At 42.8% G+C, this 20,296-nt stretch overlaps 1 protein-coding gene across 5 annotated transcripts in view; it reads right to left on the bottom strand.

Annotated features, from left to right (window-relative positions):
- LOC112264891 (sterile alpha motif domain-containing protein 12) overlaps positions 1 to 20,296 on the bottom strand; it is a 116,199-nt gene that overhangs the window by 54,240 nt on the left and 41,663 nt on the right. For 4 of the 5 annotated variants that reach the window (XM_024441794.2, XM_024441793.2, XM_042295721.1 and 1 more), the window contains exon 4: positions 9,782 to 9,922. In XM_024441794.2, the coding sequence (XP_024297562.1) occupies positions 9,782 to 9,922 (141 nt within the window). Of the gene's footprint in view, positions 1 to 9,748; positions 9,923 to 20,296 lie in introns of all 5 variants that reach the window. The other variant, XM_042295720.1, reaches the window with a different exon arrangement.

Here is a 20,296-nt window from a genome sequence, read left to right as displayed (position 1 = left end):
CTAGACACCGAGTCACAAAAACAAAATAAGCAAGACCAGTACAAGAAAAACAGGCTATCCTCCAAACTACATTAAATGATCAATGACACACAATCTACTACATTAAGGTCACCATGGCAACACATAAACCCACCAAAACCTCTAAAAATGTATAGTTGTGAGGAGTGTACTGCGTCCAGAAGCTAATTCACCTATTCATTTTCTGTATTCAGGCTTCACTCAAACATTGTTTTAAAGGTTTCTTTTACTATTGACAGTTACAGCTGATTTCGGGATTGTATATCGATTTGATTTCCTTAAATATAAGTAATCTGATTTATTAGTTTCAGTCTGAGGTGTTTAATCAAACTTGTCGCACTGCGCTCCGGATAGAGAATAAATTCTACAATCGGTCTCCTGAATTAGCTTTCTATGCACACGTGCACTAGGCCTGAGCTAGTTTCCCCCGGCTAAGCTAGCGGAACTATGCTAGTTTCCGTCCTCATTGCCAAACCCTCAAATACTGCACCCTCAACTTCAAAACTCATTTGCTAGTTATATAATCATGTAACTAAGACATTTGCTGGAAATGAACTTGAATAGTCAAGATAGGTTCGAGATGACGGTGACAGCGGCGAAGGATATCATTGCTACTTAACGCGGATCCAAGTGCAGTTTTGAGATCCACCGGCGTCATTGGTCTAGGGTTAAGGTGGAAGTTTCTGAATGGTCTTGGAACTGTGGCAGCCTCTCCCTGCTTGGCTCATTGGGATATGTATATGTTGTGATTTTGCCAACAAAGCCAGATACTGTATGTAGACAGTCTTGTACCCGTAACCTTTTTTTTTCTTCAACTGACTATCATATGTTGTTTCAAATCTGACTTTATTAATATAATGAGTAATCCAGGAATGTCACAAGGTAATTGACAAGAAAACTCTTCAGATCGCAATGACTACAATGAATGGCTAAATGGAGCTCCTACTCTTCCTCACCACTCTATAAGAGTCCTATAGCAACCCTCCATATAGGGTTGGAGCCAGCAGCCAAGGCCCAGGGATATATAATGGCTGGCCTCGGCTGGTGGAGCAACAGTAAGGCGTCCCTCTTAGGTATTGATCCAGGTTGGCTAGATCATGAGTGAATGCTGGGAAGCTGACTTCATGTGCCCGACTGCCTGGGCGGGCAGGCGTCTGGACTCCTGAGTGGCCTGTGTTGGTCGGGACGGCTGTCTACAGACTGAGTGGAACCAGCTAGGGCAGGGCGATGCCTTTTTAACGCTCTTCGTTTTGCCGTAAACTGATGAATGTGGCTCAATGGGGTGAAACTTAAAACCGCCATGACCAGATGATTCTTTTCTTTTTTGCGGCTTTAAAATCGACCTTCCGGGGTCAATATTTTTGCAAATTTCAGTGCAAAGATTTGCAGAGTAACAGTTTGAAAAGTTAATCCGTAATAATTATAGTCTACTATGTTCACAACACTTGCCATTCCTGGTGAACTCATTTTCGTATAAAGTCAATGTCCATGCTCTCTGCAAAGGTCCATTGTAGGATATGAAACTAATAAAGCCTTTGCCTCTAGAGTCTATAGCATCAGCTAACAGATCAGAATCATAGCACTGCCTTGACAGGGAGTCTGTTTGAAATATCTCTGTGCTTCTACCAAGTTCAAAGGTCGAAGGTGATGCTGCAGAGAGCCTCACGTATGACTACAGTACCATCAGTGCCTCTGGTTATTCTACCTGCATGCCCTCTCGCTGCCCTGGGTATTCCATCTTGAATTCCACAGCGGTGCCCTCTCTCCTTCAGCTTCATTAACAGATCTGCACGTGTTGTTCATGCTTCACTGCCCTACTGCTCTGACATCCTTGAGAGAGATAGAGCAGGTTAGAAGGTTTTGTTGTATTCTTGTATTCCCTGCTTCTCCCTGGATAAAACCAAATGAAATGTGCTTTGGCAGCTAACCTTGACGTTCTTCAACTCCCTCTATGCGAGTAGGCAGGGAAACCAAAGGAGAAAGAAAATGGCCGCCTTACACTCGCAGTTTGGTCTGAGGCATTTGTGAGGGAGAACAGTGGCTCTAATTGGTAACCTAAGCAGGGAGCCTTTACTCCATATTGAGGGGAATTGTTGCAGGAGGTTATCAAAAGGTAGAACTATTCTTTTCAAATGCCACAGTGTTTTGTTTCAGGCTCGTTTCAAAACACCTGGGGTACATTTCCCACTCATTCCCAACTGTGGGGAGGCTGATATAGCTTCATTGCTGAGGCCCCTCTCAACACGGTGCAAATAAATGGAGTTAATGGAGTCTGGGCCTTCACAAAAGAGAGAAATAATTATTTCCTGTATTTCATAACATTTATTAGCATGTGGGCTGTGTAGCTACATTGTCTCTCACTGTGGGTAGCCGAGCTTTCAGACATTAGCGACTAATGAGCGAGGGCTCCGAGGCAATTTCACGAACAATGCGGCCACGTTACTTTGCTACATAATGACACCTAACCTTTCAAATATGAGCCACGATTGGTACCTAATATGTAGTGCCACCTAACGCAAACTTGTGTTTCAAGTTTAAAATGAGTAACCAAACTGAGGACTTCGTCAAATAGTGATATTATGCCACTCAGCTTCTGTCTTATAGGTAAGAAAGGCATTTTCCTTTTTCTTCACGTTAATCATATCTTGCCGACGTTCCGGTGCAGATAGGGTCTCTTTGGGGGGGGGGATCTCGCTGACAGGAAATAAAAAAATAACACCTTCCAGGGAGAGCGAGTGAAAGAGGGGGAGAAAAGGGGGAGACTGAGGCATTGTCATGGCTAGTGACTCCACAGAAGACAGCAGCCTGCCAAGCAGAGCTCAGATAATGAGTCCTCTCAGTTCAGCCTCTTACTCCAGAGTAAAGACATTCTATTCACTAAAGACTCCAAGGAAAGACACTACCCACCGAAGACTCATTCGGAGTAAAGACAACTGTATATTTCGCTAAAGACTCCAGAGTCAAGATTCTAAATCAGAGGTGCCAAACCTTAGAGATCCTATTAAATTACTATTATTAGTATTTGAATTTCTAATTCTGTGTCAAACATGTATACCCATTCAATCCGGCCTGGAAGGTGGTTTGAGTAATATCTATATTTTATTTATCACTAAATATCACCAAGTGATGACATTCCTATGAGGCCATAGAGCAGGGAGAGATCATTCATTAAGGAGCCGGGAGCAAGAAAACTCTGCACTTTAGACTCTATGGTGCAAAGACTCTTCATTAGAGAAAACACTCTTGCTTAAGAATGCAGTGAGAGCAGAGACTGTTTGAACCAATGACCTACAGCAAAGACAATAGGTGAAGTGGACTGAAGAATGGAGTTATTGTTGCTACTAAAAGTTATTGTTCTTCTAACATAGCAACTAAAGTGTTTCCTTGCTATATCCATCTCCACCGATTAGTCCAATACACTTGACGGATAACTTTGTATTGTACTCTTTGTGCTGTGTCATTCAAGTTCCTAAGAGTAATGCAGTCACTTGCATCCAATGGCATGTTAACGAGGTTTGCCTCTAATAAAGAATTACTATTGGAGATATGCATCATTTATGGCCATGAAATTCAATACAGAGGGGGACAATATTTTTGAACAACTAACCGCTAACTTTCCAGTCTATGGAGATTTAATACAGCCTAAGGTGAACTACCCACAACTGTTTGAAAAAAATATTCAGTACAAGTCAAAAGTATGAACAGACCGACTCACTCAAGGGTTTTTCTTTATTTTTTTACTATTTTCTACATTGCAGAATAATAGTGAAGAAATCAAAACATTGAAATAACACATGTAGTAACCAACAACAACAAAAAAGTGTTAAACAAATCAAAAAATATTTTATATTTGAAATGGTTCAAAGTAGCCACCTTTTGCCTTGATGACAGCTTTGCACAGTCTTGGCATTCTCCCAACCAGCTTCATGATGTAGTCACCTGGAATGCAATTAAATTAACAGGTGTGCCTTGTTAAAAGTTCATTTGTGGAATTTCTTTCATTGAGGCAATCCGTTGAGTTGTGACAAGGTAGGGGTGGTTTACAGAAGATAGCCCTATTTGGTAAAAGACCAAGTTCATATTATGGCAAGAACAGCTAAACAAGCAAAGAGTAATGACAGTCCCATCTTTACTTTAAGACATGAAGGTCAGTCAATACGGACAACTTCAAAAGCTTTGAAAGTTTCTTCAAGTGCAGTCGCAAAAACAATCAATCGCTATGATGAAACTGGCTCTCATGAAGACCGCCACAGGAAAGGAAGAACCAGAGTTATCTCTGCTGCAGAAGATAAGGTCAGAGTTACCTGCCTCAGAAATTGCAGCACAAATAAATGCTTCAGAGTTCAAGTAACAAACATCAACATCAACTGTTCAGAGGAGACTGCGTGAATCAGGCCTTCATGGTCAAATTGCTGCAAAGAAACCGCTACTAAAGGACACCAATAATAAGACTTGCTTGGGCCAAGAAACACGAGCAATGTCCATTTGATCGGTGTAAATCTGTCCTTTGGTCTGATGAGTCCAAATTTGAGATCTTTGGTTCCAACCACCGTGTTTTTGTGAGATGCAGAGTAGGTGAACGGATGATCTCTGCATATGTGGTTCCCACCGTGAAGTATGGAGGAGGAGGTGGGATGGTGCTTTGCTGGTGACATGGTCAGTGATTTATTTAGAATTAAAGGCACACACCACAGCATTCTGCAGCAATATGCCATCCCATGTTGTTTGCACTTGGTGGGACTATCATTTGTTTTTCAACAGGACAGTGACTCAACACACCTCCAGGCAGTGTAAAGGCTATTTGACCAACAAAGGGAGTAATGGAGTGCTGCATCAGATGACCTGGCCTCCACAATCACCCAACCTCAACCTAATTGAGATGGTTTGGGATGAGTTGAACCACAGAGTGAAGGAAAAGCAGCCCAAAAGTGCTCAGTATATGTGGGAACTCTTTCAAGACTGTTGGAAAAGCATTCCAGGTGAAGCTGGTTGAGAGAATGTCAAGAGTGTGCAAAGCTGTCATCAAGGCAAAGGGTGGCTACTTTGAAGAATTTCAAATATATTTTGATTTGTTTAACAATAGTTTGGTTAATACATGATTCCAAGTGTTTTCATAGTTCATGTCTTCACTATTATTCTACAATGTAGAAAATATTAAAATAAACAAAAATCCAAACTTTTGAATGGTACTGTATGTATGCATATAATTCTAGAATAAAAACATGAACATTGTATACTTTAGTACTATACTAAACAAAAATAAAAATGCAACACGTACAGGTATTGGTCCCAAGTGTTGGTCCCATGTTTCATGAGCTGAAATAAAAGATTACAGAAATGTTCCATTTGCACAAAGCAAATCTTTCAAATTTTGTGCAATTTTGTGTAATTTGTTTTACTTCCCTGTTAGTGGGCATTTCTCTTTTGCCAAGATAATCCATCCACCTGACAGGTATGGCATATCAAGAAGCTGATTAAACAGCATGATCATTACACAGGTGCACCTTGTGCTGGGGACAAAATGCCACTAAAATGTGCAGTTGTCGTCACGCAACACAATGCCACAGATGTCAAGATGAGGGAGCGTGCAATTGGTCTGAGACCAGCCACCCAGACAGCTGATGAAACTGTGGGTTTGCAAAACTGAAGAATTTCTGTCAAAAACTGTCAGAAACCGTCTCAGGGAAGCTCATGTGCGTGCTCGGCCTTGTCTCAGGATGGTAAGTTGGTGGTTGAAGATATCCCTCTAGTGGTGTGGGGGATGTGCTTTGGCAAAGTGGGTGGGGTTATATACTTCCTGTTTGGCCCTGTCCGGGGGTATCATCGGATGGGGCCACAGTGTCTCCTGACCCCTCCTGTCTCAGCCTCCAGTATTTATGCTGCAGTAGTTTATGTGTTGGTGGGCTAGGGTCAGTTTGTTATATCTGGAGTACTTCTCCTGTCTTATCCGGTGTCCTGTGTGAATTTAAGTATGTTCTCTCTAATTCTCTCTTTCTTTCTCTCTCTCGGAGGACCTGAGCCCTAGGACCATGCCTCAGGACTATCTGGCATGATGACTCCTTGCTGTCCCTAGTCCACCTGGCCGTGCTGCTGCTCCAGTTTCAACCTACTGCCTGTGATTATTATTATTTGACCATGCTGGTCATTTATGAACATTTGAACATCTTGGCCATGTTCTGTTATAATCTCCACCCGGCACAGCCAGAAGAGGACTGGCCACCCCTCATTGCCTGGTTCCTCTCTACGTTTCTTCCTAGGTTATGGCCTTTCTACAGAGTTTTTCCCAGCCACCGTGCTTCTACACCTGCATTGCTTGCTGTTTGGGGTTTTAGGCTGAGTTTCTGTACAGCACTTTGACATATCAGCTGATGTACGAAGGGCTATATAAATAACTTTGATTTGATTTGCATGCTGACTGCAGGAATGTCCACCAGAGCTGTTGCCAGAGAACTGAATGTCGATTTCTCTATCATAAAATCTTTGAAATTGTTGCGTTTATATTTGTGTTCAGTTTAAATTTATTTTTCTTTATTGTTGCTTGTCAAGAAGGTTAACAAGCTATAATTCATTACCAAGCAACTGTCTTAAGTATTTGACTTGTATCCATGGATACAGACAGACCTAGAAGGAAAGTAGAAAGTCAGTGGCATACACTGTCTTTCAGGCTAACGAATACACTCTAGCAATGCCAAAACAACAGAGTATCCAGTCACATAAGTGGAGCAGCGGTTGAAGCAACCCACCTTCCTCTTACAGTACAGTATCACTAATATGATTTGCATTAACTGATGTAGTTGGAATTTGTGCACAACTTCCTTCATGAGATAGATGATAGTAAAGAGTTCAAGGCTTGGATCCATTTTGAACATCCATGTGCCTGAAGGTGAACAAACTATGTTATGAAAGTATATGCAAATGGGACTGCCCGTTTAGGCAAACAATGACACTACCACGCTTTCTTAACGTGCTCCGCAGTCTAAAAGCCGTCTTTCCCTAACTTGACTGTTAGTGTTTAGCAAAAGGACAACTCTCCCTTTTTGTTGATAAAAAAGTAGAGAATCCTTCAGAATCATCCCTCTGGTGTGGAAACGGTGAAGGGAGTGAGAGATGGGAATCCATTTTCCTCCCATGGCCCACTGTGCCTTAAAGGTTAATCACTACACCAGCAATCTCCTCTCCTCATCTCTCCTTCAGTCTCTACTTTTCTCACAAAAAAAAAAAACATGTCACTTATCTCAACATCCCTCACCATTAGGTCCTTTCCAGCTGTTAGCCTTCCCACACATGTATTCCAAAGGTGTCTGAAGTACACTAGCTCTCCTCAGTTTCAGGCTCTCTCCCTCTATCATCTTGTCATCCTCCTTCAGTGTTTGCTTCCCCCACAATTGACCCACCGAGCACTTTCCGCAGTATATGCACTAAAACTAGTTCTCCTCTGTCCATCTCCTTCCCTCAATCTCTTCTTTTTGCACTTCCTCCTTTCTTCACACCAATCACCATTTCTCTCACCTCCTCTCTTCCCTCACTGTTCTAATTCTCACTACTCCTCTCACAGCAGTATTTCTAGTAGCACAAGCTTCAGCGTTCTAGAGACAGAGGAGGCCCCTCTCTACCCCTCTTGTTCTCCCTTATTTCAACTCTTTCCCAGCAGTAGCACCTACAGTGGATTTGCCCGGGGGCCCTAGTCTGTTCCAGCCTATCCACTGGTCTCTCTCTCTCTCCCCTCCCGCTCTCTGCTCGTCAGCACTGCAAGGGCAAAACAAGTGGCAAGAGAGAGAAGAGTGGCAATAAGAAAGGGCCATCAAAGCGAAAACACAACTCCAACTGTTTTCCTGGAATTCATGACGAGAACAGTTTGCCAGTATTTGGGTTTCGCCCCCGAGGCAAAAGCAGTCTGTGTTGACAGCAAGAGACAAGTTGATGGGGATGAGGCTGATTCCAGTTGCCAGTGGTGATGTGGGCGTGTCAGTGCGAGTGATTTTGAGGAGAGACGAATCGCTAAGAATGACTGGATGTGAGGGGGTCAGTTACTCAGTGTTGGGCTTGGACGATGATCTGATATGGGGAGACAGACTGTAGAGAGTAGGTCCCAGAAATACACACATAAATTGGCTGTAGTGCTGATTGGGGCAGGTGGCTGTCTGCCTAGAGAACAATTTAAACTGACTGAGTGTAAAGACACATGACCATGCAATCGGGTGAGTGAAATGGCCTATCATTTCACAGGCATTTTTAAAGCTGGTCACTAGTCAAACAGGCTTTATCATGACCAATGACAGGGGTTTTATGAGGTGCATCCCAGATGGCACCATTTTCATTATATTCCTACTGTTGGTCAAACGTAGTGCGCTATATAGGGAATAGGGGGCCATTTGAGACACTACCACACAAAATTTATAAAAAATAATAAACAAAATAAAAAAATCCTCAGCAATCTACACACACAACTACCCCAAAATGACAAAGCGAATATAGGAATACCGTATTTACCTAAATATTCAGGCCCTTTGCTATGACTCGAAATTGAGCTCAAATGCATCCTGTTTCCATTAATCATCCATGAGATGTTTCTTAAACTTGGAGCCCACCTGTGGTAAATTCAATTGATTGGACATGATTTGGAAAGGCACACACCTGTCTATATTAGGTTCTACAGTTGACAGTGCATGTCAGACCAAAAACCAAGCCATGAGGTCGAAGGAATTGTTCATAGAGCTCCAAGCCATGATTGTGTCGAGGCACAGATCTGGGGAAGGGTACCAAAAAACGTCTGCAGCATTGAAGGTCCCCAAGAACACAATGGCCTCCATCATTCTTAAATGCAAGAAGTTTGGAACCACCGAGTCCCTTACTAGAGCTGCCCCCCCGGCCAAACTGAGCAATGGGAGGTGACCAAGAACCCGATGGTCACTCTGACCCGAGCTCCTCTGTGAAGATTGGAGAAACTTCCAGACGGACAACCATCTCTGCAGGACTCCACCAATCAGGCCTTTTGGTAGAGTGGCCAGACGGAAGCCACTCCTCAGTAAAAGGCACATGACCGCCTACTTGGAGTTTGCCAAAAGGAACCTAAAGTCTCTCAGACCATGAGAAACCAAAATTGAATTCTATAGCCAATGCAAAGTGTCAGCATCACGTTGTGGAGATGTTTTTCAGAGGCATGGACTGGGAGACTAGTCAGGATCGAGGCAAAGATGTATGGAGAAAAGTACAGAGATATCCTTGATACCTGCTCCAGAGCGCTCAGGACCTCAGACTGGGGCAAAGGTTTATCTTCCAACAGGACAACGACCCTAAGCAGTCTTTGAATGTCCTTGAGTGTCCCATCCAGAGCCCGGATTTGAACCCGATCGAACATCTCTGGAGATACCTGAAAATAGCTGTGCAGCAATGCTCCCCATCCAACCTGACAGAGCTTGAGAGGATCTGCAGAGAGGAATGGGAGAAACACCCCAAATACAGGTGTGCCAAGCTTGTAGCGTCATACACAGGAAGACTCTAGGCTGTAATCGATGCCAAAAGGTGTTTCAACAAAGTACTGAGTAATAGGTCTGAATACTTATGTTAAATGTGATTTTTTTTTTTTTTTTACAACTTCGCAAAATAAATAAATAAAATGTTTTGGCTTTGTCATTATGGGGTATTGTGTGTAGATTGACGAGGGAAAACATTTTTAAAATCCATTTTAGAATAAAGGTTGTAACGTAACAAAATGTGGGAAAAAACCTACGGGTCTGAATACTTTCCCGAATGCGCTGTATACCTTGCGTGAGTAGTTGCAGGGTTCGGACTTCCTCTCTGACGCGGAGCTGCAGGACCTGCTGGAGGATGTACTGCCGTTGGCCCTCCTGCATGATGCCCATTCGCTCCAGCTTCCTGTCCGTCAATCTCATCAGAGCCCGTCCTGGATGGAAAGAGAGAGAGAGAGCGAAAGAAAGGTTAAAACCAACCCCTCATGAGATAAGACTGATGCGTCTCTCCCACCCAGAATAAACACCATAAGTAACAATGTATATTTAATGAAATTGATCAATTGTTTGGAATTGGATCACACTTCAGATCTCTGAAGCACCTCAAGGTGAACTAAAGCATAACTGACCAAAAAGGAATCTCTCTCTGAATGCTGCCTTCAACTGCATTCAACTTTGCTACATACAATAAGCAGCACAATATATACATCCATGATATATCCCATTTACATTATGTGTAGATCTCACCAAGGGGACTATTCTCAAACCATGAATAGATAATTCTCTAGTCCAGGGTTCCCCAACTGGCAGCCAGTGGGCCAAATTTGTTTTCTGAGCAAAAAAAACAACATATATAAAAAAAATTATGTTCAGTGCTTGACATGTAAAAACAGCAGGAAATCAGCTCCAAGTGATTGGAAATTTAAAATCAAAATAGAGAGACGTGATCATATACAAATGTAAGCAAGGTTTGAAATGATTGTGTTTTAGTCAAATCTGTCAGTTTGGGCTTCCTGCGGTCAATCTGCAGCCTACAAATGATTTGTAATTACGTTCCGGCCCCCCGACCATCCGCTCAAGAAAAAAAAAACATCTAGTTGATGATCCCTGCTCTAGTCTATCCATTCAAATCATGTTATTACATTTCTGCGCGGGTATGCTAGCAGGTAGCGTCAAGCAGCCAACGATGACCCACTGAAGAAATATCTTCATCTTGCGACATAACACACTTAACATAATTATTACTCTTCTTTCACCCATAGGCACCTCCTTCTGGGAGCTCTTGATTTTCATAATCCCTAATTGAATGTTCTTGAATATAATTTGTTTAAAAAGTGGCGGATTTGGTCCGGTAATAAAAACACAGTGGAGAAAGTAGAGTCTAATTAATTACGCTCGTTATGGAAGGCCTTTGTGGCAGTGTGCGGGATTGGGGAGCTAGATAGTAGATAATTCCCGGTGATTACCATGCATAAACCCGATCCCTGTAGAGCCACCCATCACTCGTTGACCCTAATGACTCTGGGCTCCGGATCGCTCCTCCTGATTGGCTAGCAGCCGTGAACGTTCCCTGGTTTACGGTCTCACAGCGGGACTACGGTGGTGTGACTGTCACATGCTCTCGCTTTCACCCCCGAGCTCCTTCCTCCCATCTACTCCTCCAACAGCACTGTACTTACTGACTCTTTACGCACTGTAGATTTTCATAACGATTTGTTACTTAACGACTTTGTGCATATTTACTTTCTTTGACACGGCTCATTATTTGAGGTAACAAAAATAACAAAAAAGGGTGTTTTGTGAAAGCATTGTAGGCTAGGTCATCTTCTGAAAGTCACTTTTGGTGATTTAATACAGTTTTAGGCTTTATGCAACCATGAATTACCACACAAAGCTGTGTGTTGGTGGTATAAAGCTGACAGCATTGTAGAGCTGGGACGATAAACCGAGAATTATCAACACCACACCGATCACTTATCGCAGGCCTTTTGCTGATATCGTTCATTACAATAAGTAGCCTATACTAGAGAAATGTGAAGTTGGAAATGAATAACTTTGCTAAATGGGTGTTTGTTAAATGTGACAACTGATGGCTACAACCAGCAAACTAGTAGTAGTTGTAGTTTAAAAATATAAACCCAGCAGATTAAGGTTATAAACTTATCGTTTACTTATCAGTTCAAGAAATGTATCACGATATTGGTTGCTGCCTAAATCGCCCAGATCTACAGCGTCGGAAAATATACTCTGCCAAAACACTTTATTTGCGGATAACTATGGCAAGTGTGGCAAAAACGCTAAATGTGTCCAAAAAAAAATCGAATAAAATTGTAATGCCAGCTCCTGTATGGTTTAATGATGACTACTACACAAATACAGAGTAGCTAACTAAAAACATTTTACTGGTCTACGAGGGTCAGTAAAATGGGACGTGAGTGAGTGGGTGAGAACGACAATATGAACGTTAAAGGATCACATGAGGAGTCTATAAATAACGACCAACCATCACTTGGCACCTCATCCGAAATCCGACACAAATCTGCCTTTCAACAGGGATACGCCTTTAGCTTTACCTCGTGGCTATCTGTTCTATAAACAAACAACCATACAGGATGTATGAGAGATAAAGCTTTCAGATCAATGACTAAACAACTGCTATAATAACGCATCTTTAGTCATCAACAGCTCAGAGTTAAAAGGCGATAGAACTGTACGATTGTGGACAGCTTAAGATGCGTCGAGATAAGAGCAATTCGGAGCCAAGCTGCCAGTTTTTTGGCAGCAGTGCCAACATAGCGCCTCTCCTCTCCTTCCAGTAGCAGCCGGGCGAAACGCCTCTGTGGAGGTCCAGACTTCTCTCTCTCTCTCTCTCTCTCTCTCTCTCTCTACTGCGGTTCTGAGTCATTGACTCAACAATCCCACGAAGCCACAACAGGGAATGTATCAAACCACAATTAATACACAGAGCAGTGTAGCATGTCCGGGCGAAGAAAGAAGAGAGGAGTAGAGGATGAGGGGAGAACGCCTGAAGAGAGAGAAGAGGAGAGCTGGAGAGAGAAGGTTGAGAGTAGAGGTCGACCGATTCATCGGAATGGCCGATTTCAAGTTTTCATAACAATTTTTACACCTTTATTTAATCTTTATTTAACTAGGCAAGTCCATTAAGAACACATTCTTATTTTCAATGACGGCCTAGGAACAGTGGGTTAACTGCCTTGTTCAGGGGCAGAATGTCAGATTTTCACCTTGTCAGCTTGGGGGATCCACACTTGCAACCTTACAGTTAACTAGTCCAACGCAATAACGACCTGCCTCTCTCTCGTTGCACTCCACAAGGAGACTGCCTGTTACACGAATGCAGTAAGCCAAGGTAAGTTGCTAGCTAGCACTCATCTTATAAAAAACAATCAATCATAATCACTAGTTAACTACACATGGTTGATGATATTACTAGATATTATCTAGCGTGTCCTGCGTTGCATATAATCTGACTGAGCATACAAGCATACAAGTATCTAAGTATCTGACTGAGCGGTGGTAGGCAGAACAGGCACGTAAACATTAATTCAAACAGCACTTTCATGCGTTTTGCCAGCAGCTCTTCGTTGTGCATCAAGCATTGCACTGTTTATGACTTCAACCCTATCAACTCCCGAGATAAGGCTGGTGTAACCAAAGTGAAATGGCTAGCTAGTTAGCATGTGCTAATAGCGTTTCAAACGTCACTCGCTCTGAGCCTTCTAGTAGTTGTTCCCCTTGCTCTGCATGGGTAACGCTGCTTCGATGGTGGCTGTTGTCGTTGTGTTGCTGGTTCGAGCCCAGGGAGGAGCGAGGAGAGGGACGGAAGCTATACTGTTACACTGGAAATACTAAAGTGCCTATAAGAACATCCAATAGTCAAAGGTTAATGAAATACAAATGGTATAGAGGGTCCTATAATTAGTCCTATTAGTCCTATAATTCCTATACTAACTACAACCTAAACCTTCTTACCTGGGAATATTGAAGACTCATGTTAAAAGGAACCACCAGCTTTCATATGTTCTCATGTTCTGAGCAAGGAACTGAAACGTTAGCTTCCTTACATAGCACATATTGCACTTTTACTTTCTTCTCCAACACTTTGTTTTTGCATTATTTAAACTAAATTGAACATGTTTCATTATTTACTTGAGGCTAAATTGATTTTATTGATGTATTATATTAAGTTAAAATAAGTGTTCATTCAGTATTATTCTCTGTATACATCAATGAGGTCGCTCTTGCTGCTGGTGAGTCTCTGATCCACCTCTACGCAGACGACACCATTCTGTATACTTCTGGCCCTTCTTTGGACACTGTGTTAACAACCCTCCAGGCAAGCTTCAATGCCATACAACTCTCCTTCCGTGGCCTCCAATTGCTCTTAAATACAAGTAAAACTAAATGCATGCTCTTCAACCGATCGCTACCTGCACCTACCCGCCTGTCCAACATCACTACTCTGGACGGCTCTGACTTAGAATACGTGGACAACTACAAATACTTAGGTGTCTGGTTAGACTGTAAACTCTCCTTCCAGACCCATATCAAACATCTCCAATCCAAAGTTAAATCTAGAATTGGCTTCCTATTTCGCAACAAAGCATCCTTCACTCATGCTGCCAAACATACCCTTGTAAAACTGACCATCCTACCAATCCTCGACTTTGGCGATGTCATTTACAAAATAGCCTCCAATACCCTACTCAACAAATTGGATGCAGTCTATCACAGACTTTGGCGATGTCATTTACAAAATAGCCTCCAATACCCTACTCAACAAATTGGATGCAGTCTATCACAGTGCAATCCGTTTTGTCACCAATCTGATTTGTCACTACCCACCATTGCGACCTGTACGCTCTCGTTGGCTGGCCCTCGCTTCATACTCGTCGCCAAACCCACTGGCTCCATGTCATCTACAAGACCCTGCTAGGTAAAGTCCCCCCTTATCTCAGCTCGCTGGTCACCATAGCATCTCCCACCTGTAGCACACACTCCAGCAGGTATATCTCTCTAGTCACCCCCAAAACCAATTCTTTCTTTGGCCGCCTCTCCTTCCAGTTCTCTGCTGCCAATGACTGGAACGAACTACAAAAATCTCTGAAACTGGAAACACTTATCTCCCTCACTAGCTTTAAGCACCAACTGTCAGAGCAGCTCACAGATTACTGCACCTGTACATAGCCCACCTATAATTTAGCCCAAACAACTACCTCTTTCCCTACTGTATTTTATTTATTTATTTATTTTGCTCCTTTGCACCCCATTATTTTTATTTATACTTTGCACATTCTTCCATTGCAAATCTACCATTCCAGTGTTTTACTTGCTATATTGTATTTACTTTGCCACCATGGCCTTTTTTTGCCTTTACCTCCCTTATCTCACCTCATTTGCTCACATCGTATATAGACTTGTTTATACTGTATTATTGACTGTATGTTTGTTTTACTCCATGTGTAACTCTGTGTCGTTGTATGTGTCGAACTGCTTTGCTATATCTTGGCCAGGTCGCAATTGTAAATGAGAACTTGTTCTCAACTTGCCTACCTGGTTAAATAAAAGGTGAAATAAATAAATAAAATAAATCGTCATTATTACAAATACATTTAAAAATTAAATTAATCCCCCCCCCCCAAAAGTAGGGCAATTAATCGGTATTGGCTTTTTTGGTCCTCCAATAATCGGTATCGGCGTTGAAAAATCATAATCGGTCGACCTCTAGTTGAGAGGGACTGGGCGTGGATTTGAAAAAAAGAGAAGACAACAAGTAAGAAAAGAGGAAGAGTGTAGAGAAAGAAGAGACTTGTACAGGACTGACTAGACAACTTGGGGATGAGTGGAGTGCTAAGACAAAGCACAGTGACCCCAAAATGCGGGACCACTGGGACAGTGGTGGAGTTAGAGTAGCTATTTCCTAATGGGTCACATCATGGCAGGTAACATTGTATTATTTAGAGATTGGTTATGTTAGTATTCGAATAATATCATGTCAGTTTTTCGGATAGTAAAAATTCTTATAGTAACTAATTTGCTCGACCGATCAGAATGACGCAAAGGTAAACAGGGGACAGGGTGCTTTTCTCAGGTAATTTGTCAGCAACAGCGACAGAGATTTTTGCCATGGCAGAAGAATTGCTATTTGAAGTGGGGGAAACAGCATACCGATGTCAGGGCAGCCTGGACAGCGAAATGCCCATCAGTAGCTCAAGTCACCGTTTTATAAAAACGTTGCAAGGATTATTTCATTTAAAAAAATATTTTTCATTGTTAAAATAGGTCTACTCCAAAAATGAACACTCACTTAAGTAATCAAATACTAACGTCCGTTCGGATATCTGGATATTCGATTAACCGTGCCCATCCCTAATGCACACGCACACACACTCCGACTCAACCCCAGCTAAGGTAAGAGGGCTTCTGTTTCCATCTGAATAAGTGTAATACTTTCCTCTCCTCTAGCTCTGTCTGATGGGAACATTGCCAGACAACAAAGCTCCCTTTTTACTTCATCTCCTGTATCCACTTATCTTTGGCCAATTGACAGAGAAAATGATTTAAGCCACTTCTGCCTCTTCAGTTGCACAATATTGATTGGATTTAAATTTCACTCCCACTCTTCCCACTCTCCAGTAGCCTGTCCGCCCTTCTATATCATTACCCCTGTAGCTTGTTGGTTGGCGGTGTTAGCTCTGCTCTCTCTCACTGTCCGCCCCTCTATATCATTACCCCAAACCTGCCTGGGAATGAGGCACTGCCTCCTCCTCATCCAAATATGAGTTACTATTAAAAATGACTACTCCCCCCTATAAAGGTACAGATACTGTAATATACATTATTCAAGTCAGCATATTCATAAATCTACATATACAAACCTACAGTGCACACACACACACAGAGCCCACAGACCAGGCGTTAGATTAATGGGCAGGGGGAGTGCAGACCTCCCTCAGTGTGGGGCTGCTGGCAGATTAATCTATGGCCTGGCACAGTCGACCACCACGTTTGATGAATGGGGCTTAGAGTACACACACACACACACACACACACACACACACACACACACACACACACACACACACACACACCCCCCTGCGGGATCTGTCCCTTTTCGAGTTTGAACCAAAAGCCATGCTAATTACTGCTCTGTGGAGCAGCAGAGGGTGAGGACAGGGGCACAAAAGCAGCAAATTAGCCTCACTTTCCCAACTCTCTCCAAATGGCTCCAGTCAGCAAACATACATGTTGTGTTCATGTGTTTGACAGTACGAGCTGGGCTGGCTGGAGCTGGAGATAGAGGGGGAGAATGTAGATCTAGATAAAACCGTCAGACACAGCTGCATGTGTGGGTCTTCTGTGTAAGTGGGCATAGACTACTGAATGTCTCAGGAGTCTCTGGTTACCTTCCACATATGCAATAATTCCTTTCATGCAATGAGCAATACATCCTTGTCAACATAATATTCTATAATGGTCTAAAACTGGTGGTCTGTGAGCCAGATCCGGCCCGCTAGCCAATTTAATGTGGCCCACTGTTGTCTAAGTAAATATGAGAGTTAACATTCCCACACACTGTGTATACCATCCTTTACTAGTACTTGGCTTACTGGCACACATTACAAATACACGGTGACCATGATGCGACTCTTAGTAACCTAGGCACGATATTGTAAAAAAAAACTTGGCTCCCAAATGTCCATGAGATGGACTATGCTCTGAGATCGGTTCCAAATTAGATGCTAATGTTATTTCTGACTGGAGAAAAGAGGGGCATCATTCTCAATGGGCTGCAGCCCTCTTCCTGAATGAAGCCAAGCACAGCAGCAGAGGGATAATCAGATGCACAGACTGCAACCTCAGCAGGATGCTAATGCAGAGTCATTGCCCATCTACAGTATCTGGCCACTAATCGTTGTTTATTAACTAGCACAGAGGAACAATATAATACATTGTATTTGATTTGTGAGAGGAACCAAATGATCATACAATTAGGTGGCTCTCCAGATCACTCAGATCCAATCTGATCACTTACTATGCGTTCGTTCCATTGTATCCCTCAATGTTTTTCTCACAATCATTGAGGATCAATTGCATCCTTCAGAATTCTCCACTTAAGATCACTTGGGATCAATCTAACCTCATAATCAAGCAATCCACCCGCTTGGATCCAGACATCGTCAAGACATAATCAAGGCCCACTTTAAAATTAAAAAATCACCTCATCAGTGGGATGACTAACTGACAATCCCCACTGTCTCTCTACCCGACAGCTGTCCAGATGGGTCATTTGCTAGGAGAAATAGAGGCCTTCACGGAACCACGTCTACCCAAATACCAGAGACCCGATCCAGGACCCGAGCAGGTCCAGAATTCTAAATAATGTCACAGCTTTGGGTCAGATCTGATTTAATAGTCACGGGTATGTGGGTATGTGTAATTCTAACAGACTTGTCCGAAAGGGCCCATACAGATCAGAAGGAGACTGCTGCAGTAGAGAGAGCGAGAGAAATGGTATCATTAATAAATGTGGCTCTTGCTTTTCATGAGAGTGGAACGTGGCGCGTGTAGCTTGCGGTTGGCCAATCATAAGTCATCAAAGCAGCAATAGGCTACAGCCATAGAGCCTCACACCGTGAGGCAAAAGTTAGAAGATATGGAATCAATGGAAGATGAAATTAAAATGACTTTTAAAGGATAGCCTACAAACGACCAACAGCCAACAGACAGTCAGGTTGCTACTTAATATTCTGAACGGAGTTGTAGGATGAGAAAGTGCATGCACTGCAGCCTCAGTTAGCCTAGCTTAATTAGAGTCTCCCAGTTTGATGCAATCCAACACCGGTCCTACGTAATCATATTTGATGATAAATAACCTAGCTATGGCAGCTATAGTGCGAGATGGCTTGGTTGGTTTCTGTCGCTTGTCTCTCCCCTCCCATCCTCCCTGCTCCCCATGTCACTCGCTCACAGTACGACCCCTCCCCCCACCTGCTAGAGTGGCACCCCTCTCCCTCTAGTGCTTTATCAGCTCCGGTTAATAAAGTAGCTTTAAAAATGAAAAATAAACATTTTCTGCTGCTTCCCTCACTCGGATCGTACCGGGTCTGGATTCGACCAGGTCTCTATACGGAGGGGGTCTAGTTGTCCTTTGGTCCATTTGAAACGGGCCTCTATATTCATTTTTATTTATGCATATCGGTTCCGGGTGAAAGTTTTTGGACCTGCGAAGACCTCTAAGGAGAATATTCAGGTAGTTTCATGTTTATTTTTTAACTTACTAAAATGGTGAACAGTGGAGCCGTTTGCAGGCTGAGCGTCAGTAATAAGCATGTAGCCTTTAGCCTGAATGCCTAGTCCTCAGAGAGACATTGGTGTAGTTTAGCATGGGCTAGTCCTCATTCCTCAAGTGCTGTTTAGGCCTATTGCCCAGTAGATGGGTATACATTTGCTACCCTGTGCGACACCTACCCAGGCACGTTCAAATCAGTCGGTGTAGATTATGATTTGAACGTGCCTGGGTAGGTGTCGCACAGGGTAGCAAATGTATATTTGATGAGCTGTGAGAAAGGTGAAAAACACCATTTAAATGACCCCTCTGCTGGGTAACGGTCAAAGACTCCAGTCACCAAAGTCATAGACTGTTGTCTCTGCTAACACACGGCAAGCGGTACCGGAGCGCCAAGTATAGGTCCAAAAGGCTCCTTAATAGCTTCTATTAAGCCATAAGACTGCTGAACAATTAATCAAAATGGCCACCCGGACCATTTGCATTGCATTGATTGGGTCCTAAACAGTACTCGAGGAATGAGCACCAGCCCATCATAACCTACACCGGCTGTGATTTGAACATGTCTGGGGAGGTGTCTCACAGGTTGCCACTGTGTAATACGTGCCACTGTGATTTGTAAAGGGAAAGATGGACCGAGGAAAAACGAGGGGATGTTTACAGGATGGAACTTGGCTGTGTGACAAGCTTATACCTTTTACAACATTTATAAGCAGTGTGCAACATGTTCAACTGGGTTAAGCAGCAGTCAGGCTTTTTCCAATAGCACTTGGAGATACATCAAAACACTCGATATTACAATAAAAGACTCCTATCCTCCTATGCTCTTACGGAGGTGAACCACTGAATAGAACCAATGCTGTTAAAAACATCACCATTTCTCTAGTCACTTTAGATTGTTTGATTCTTACATATGACTGCAAGTGTGTGTCCCAAATGGCACTCTATTCCCTACTTTTTTTTTTTTTTTTTTTACCTATTTAACTAGGCAAGTCAGTTAAGAACAAATTCTTATTTACAATGACGGCCTAGGAACACTGGCTTAAACTGCCCTGTTCAGGGGCAGAACGACAGATTTTTACCTTGTCAGCTTGGGGATTCGATCTAGCAACCTTTCGGTTACTGTCTCATATCTAATCCAATTCCTTTCTTTATCTGTCTGGAGTGGGAGGCCATTGGATCACCATGTTCTAATTCATTCAATGCACCGCTCCCTGACAGGGGAGTGCGATTCAATCGACGCCAACCCCTTCACTTCCCTCTTCTGATTACATATGTTTGTGCACCTCTCCGCTGATTACACTTACGGGTATCAGTAAATGTGTACTAAACTCATTTACCACACTATGCTGTTTGCTCGCTGCCACGACTCAGTCTCTGTAATTACACAAGATTAGGGGACTAATATCTAATTACACCTTAATATGCTTTAATGCATTTTAAAATGACAGCTCGGTGTTAATGTCAAACTCGGAGGTGGTCTTTCGGGAGCGTCGAG

Source organism: Oncorhynchus tshawytscha, linkage group LG13, assembly GCF_018296145.1.
Source record: "Oncorhynchus tshawytscha isolate Ot180627B linkage group LG13, Otsh_v2.0, whole genome shotgun sequence".
NCBI classification, from domain to species: Eukaryota; Metazoa; Chordata; class Actinopteri; order Salmoniformes; family Salmonidae; genus Oncorhynchus; species Oncorhynchus tshawytscha.
This window is presented reverse-complemented; position numbering and strand designations above follow the sequence as displayed.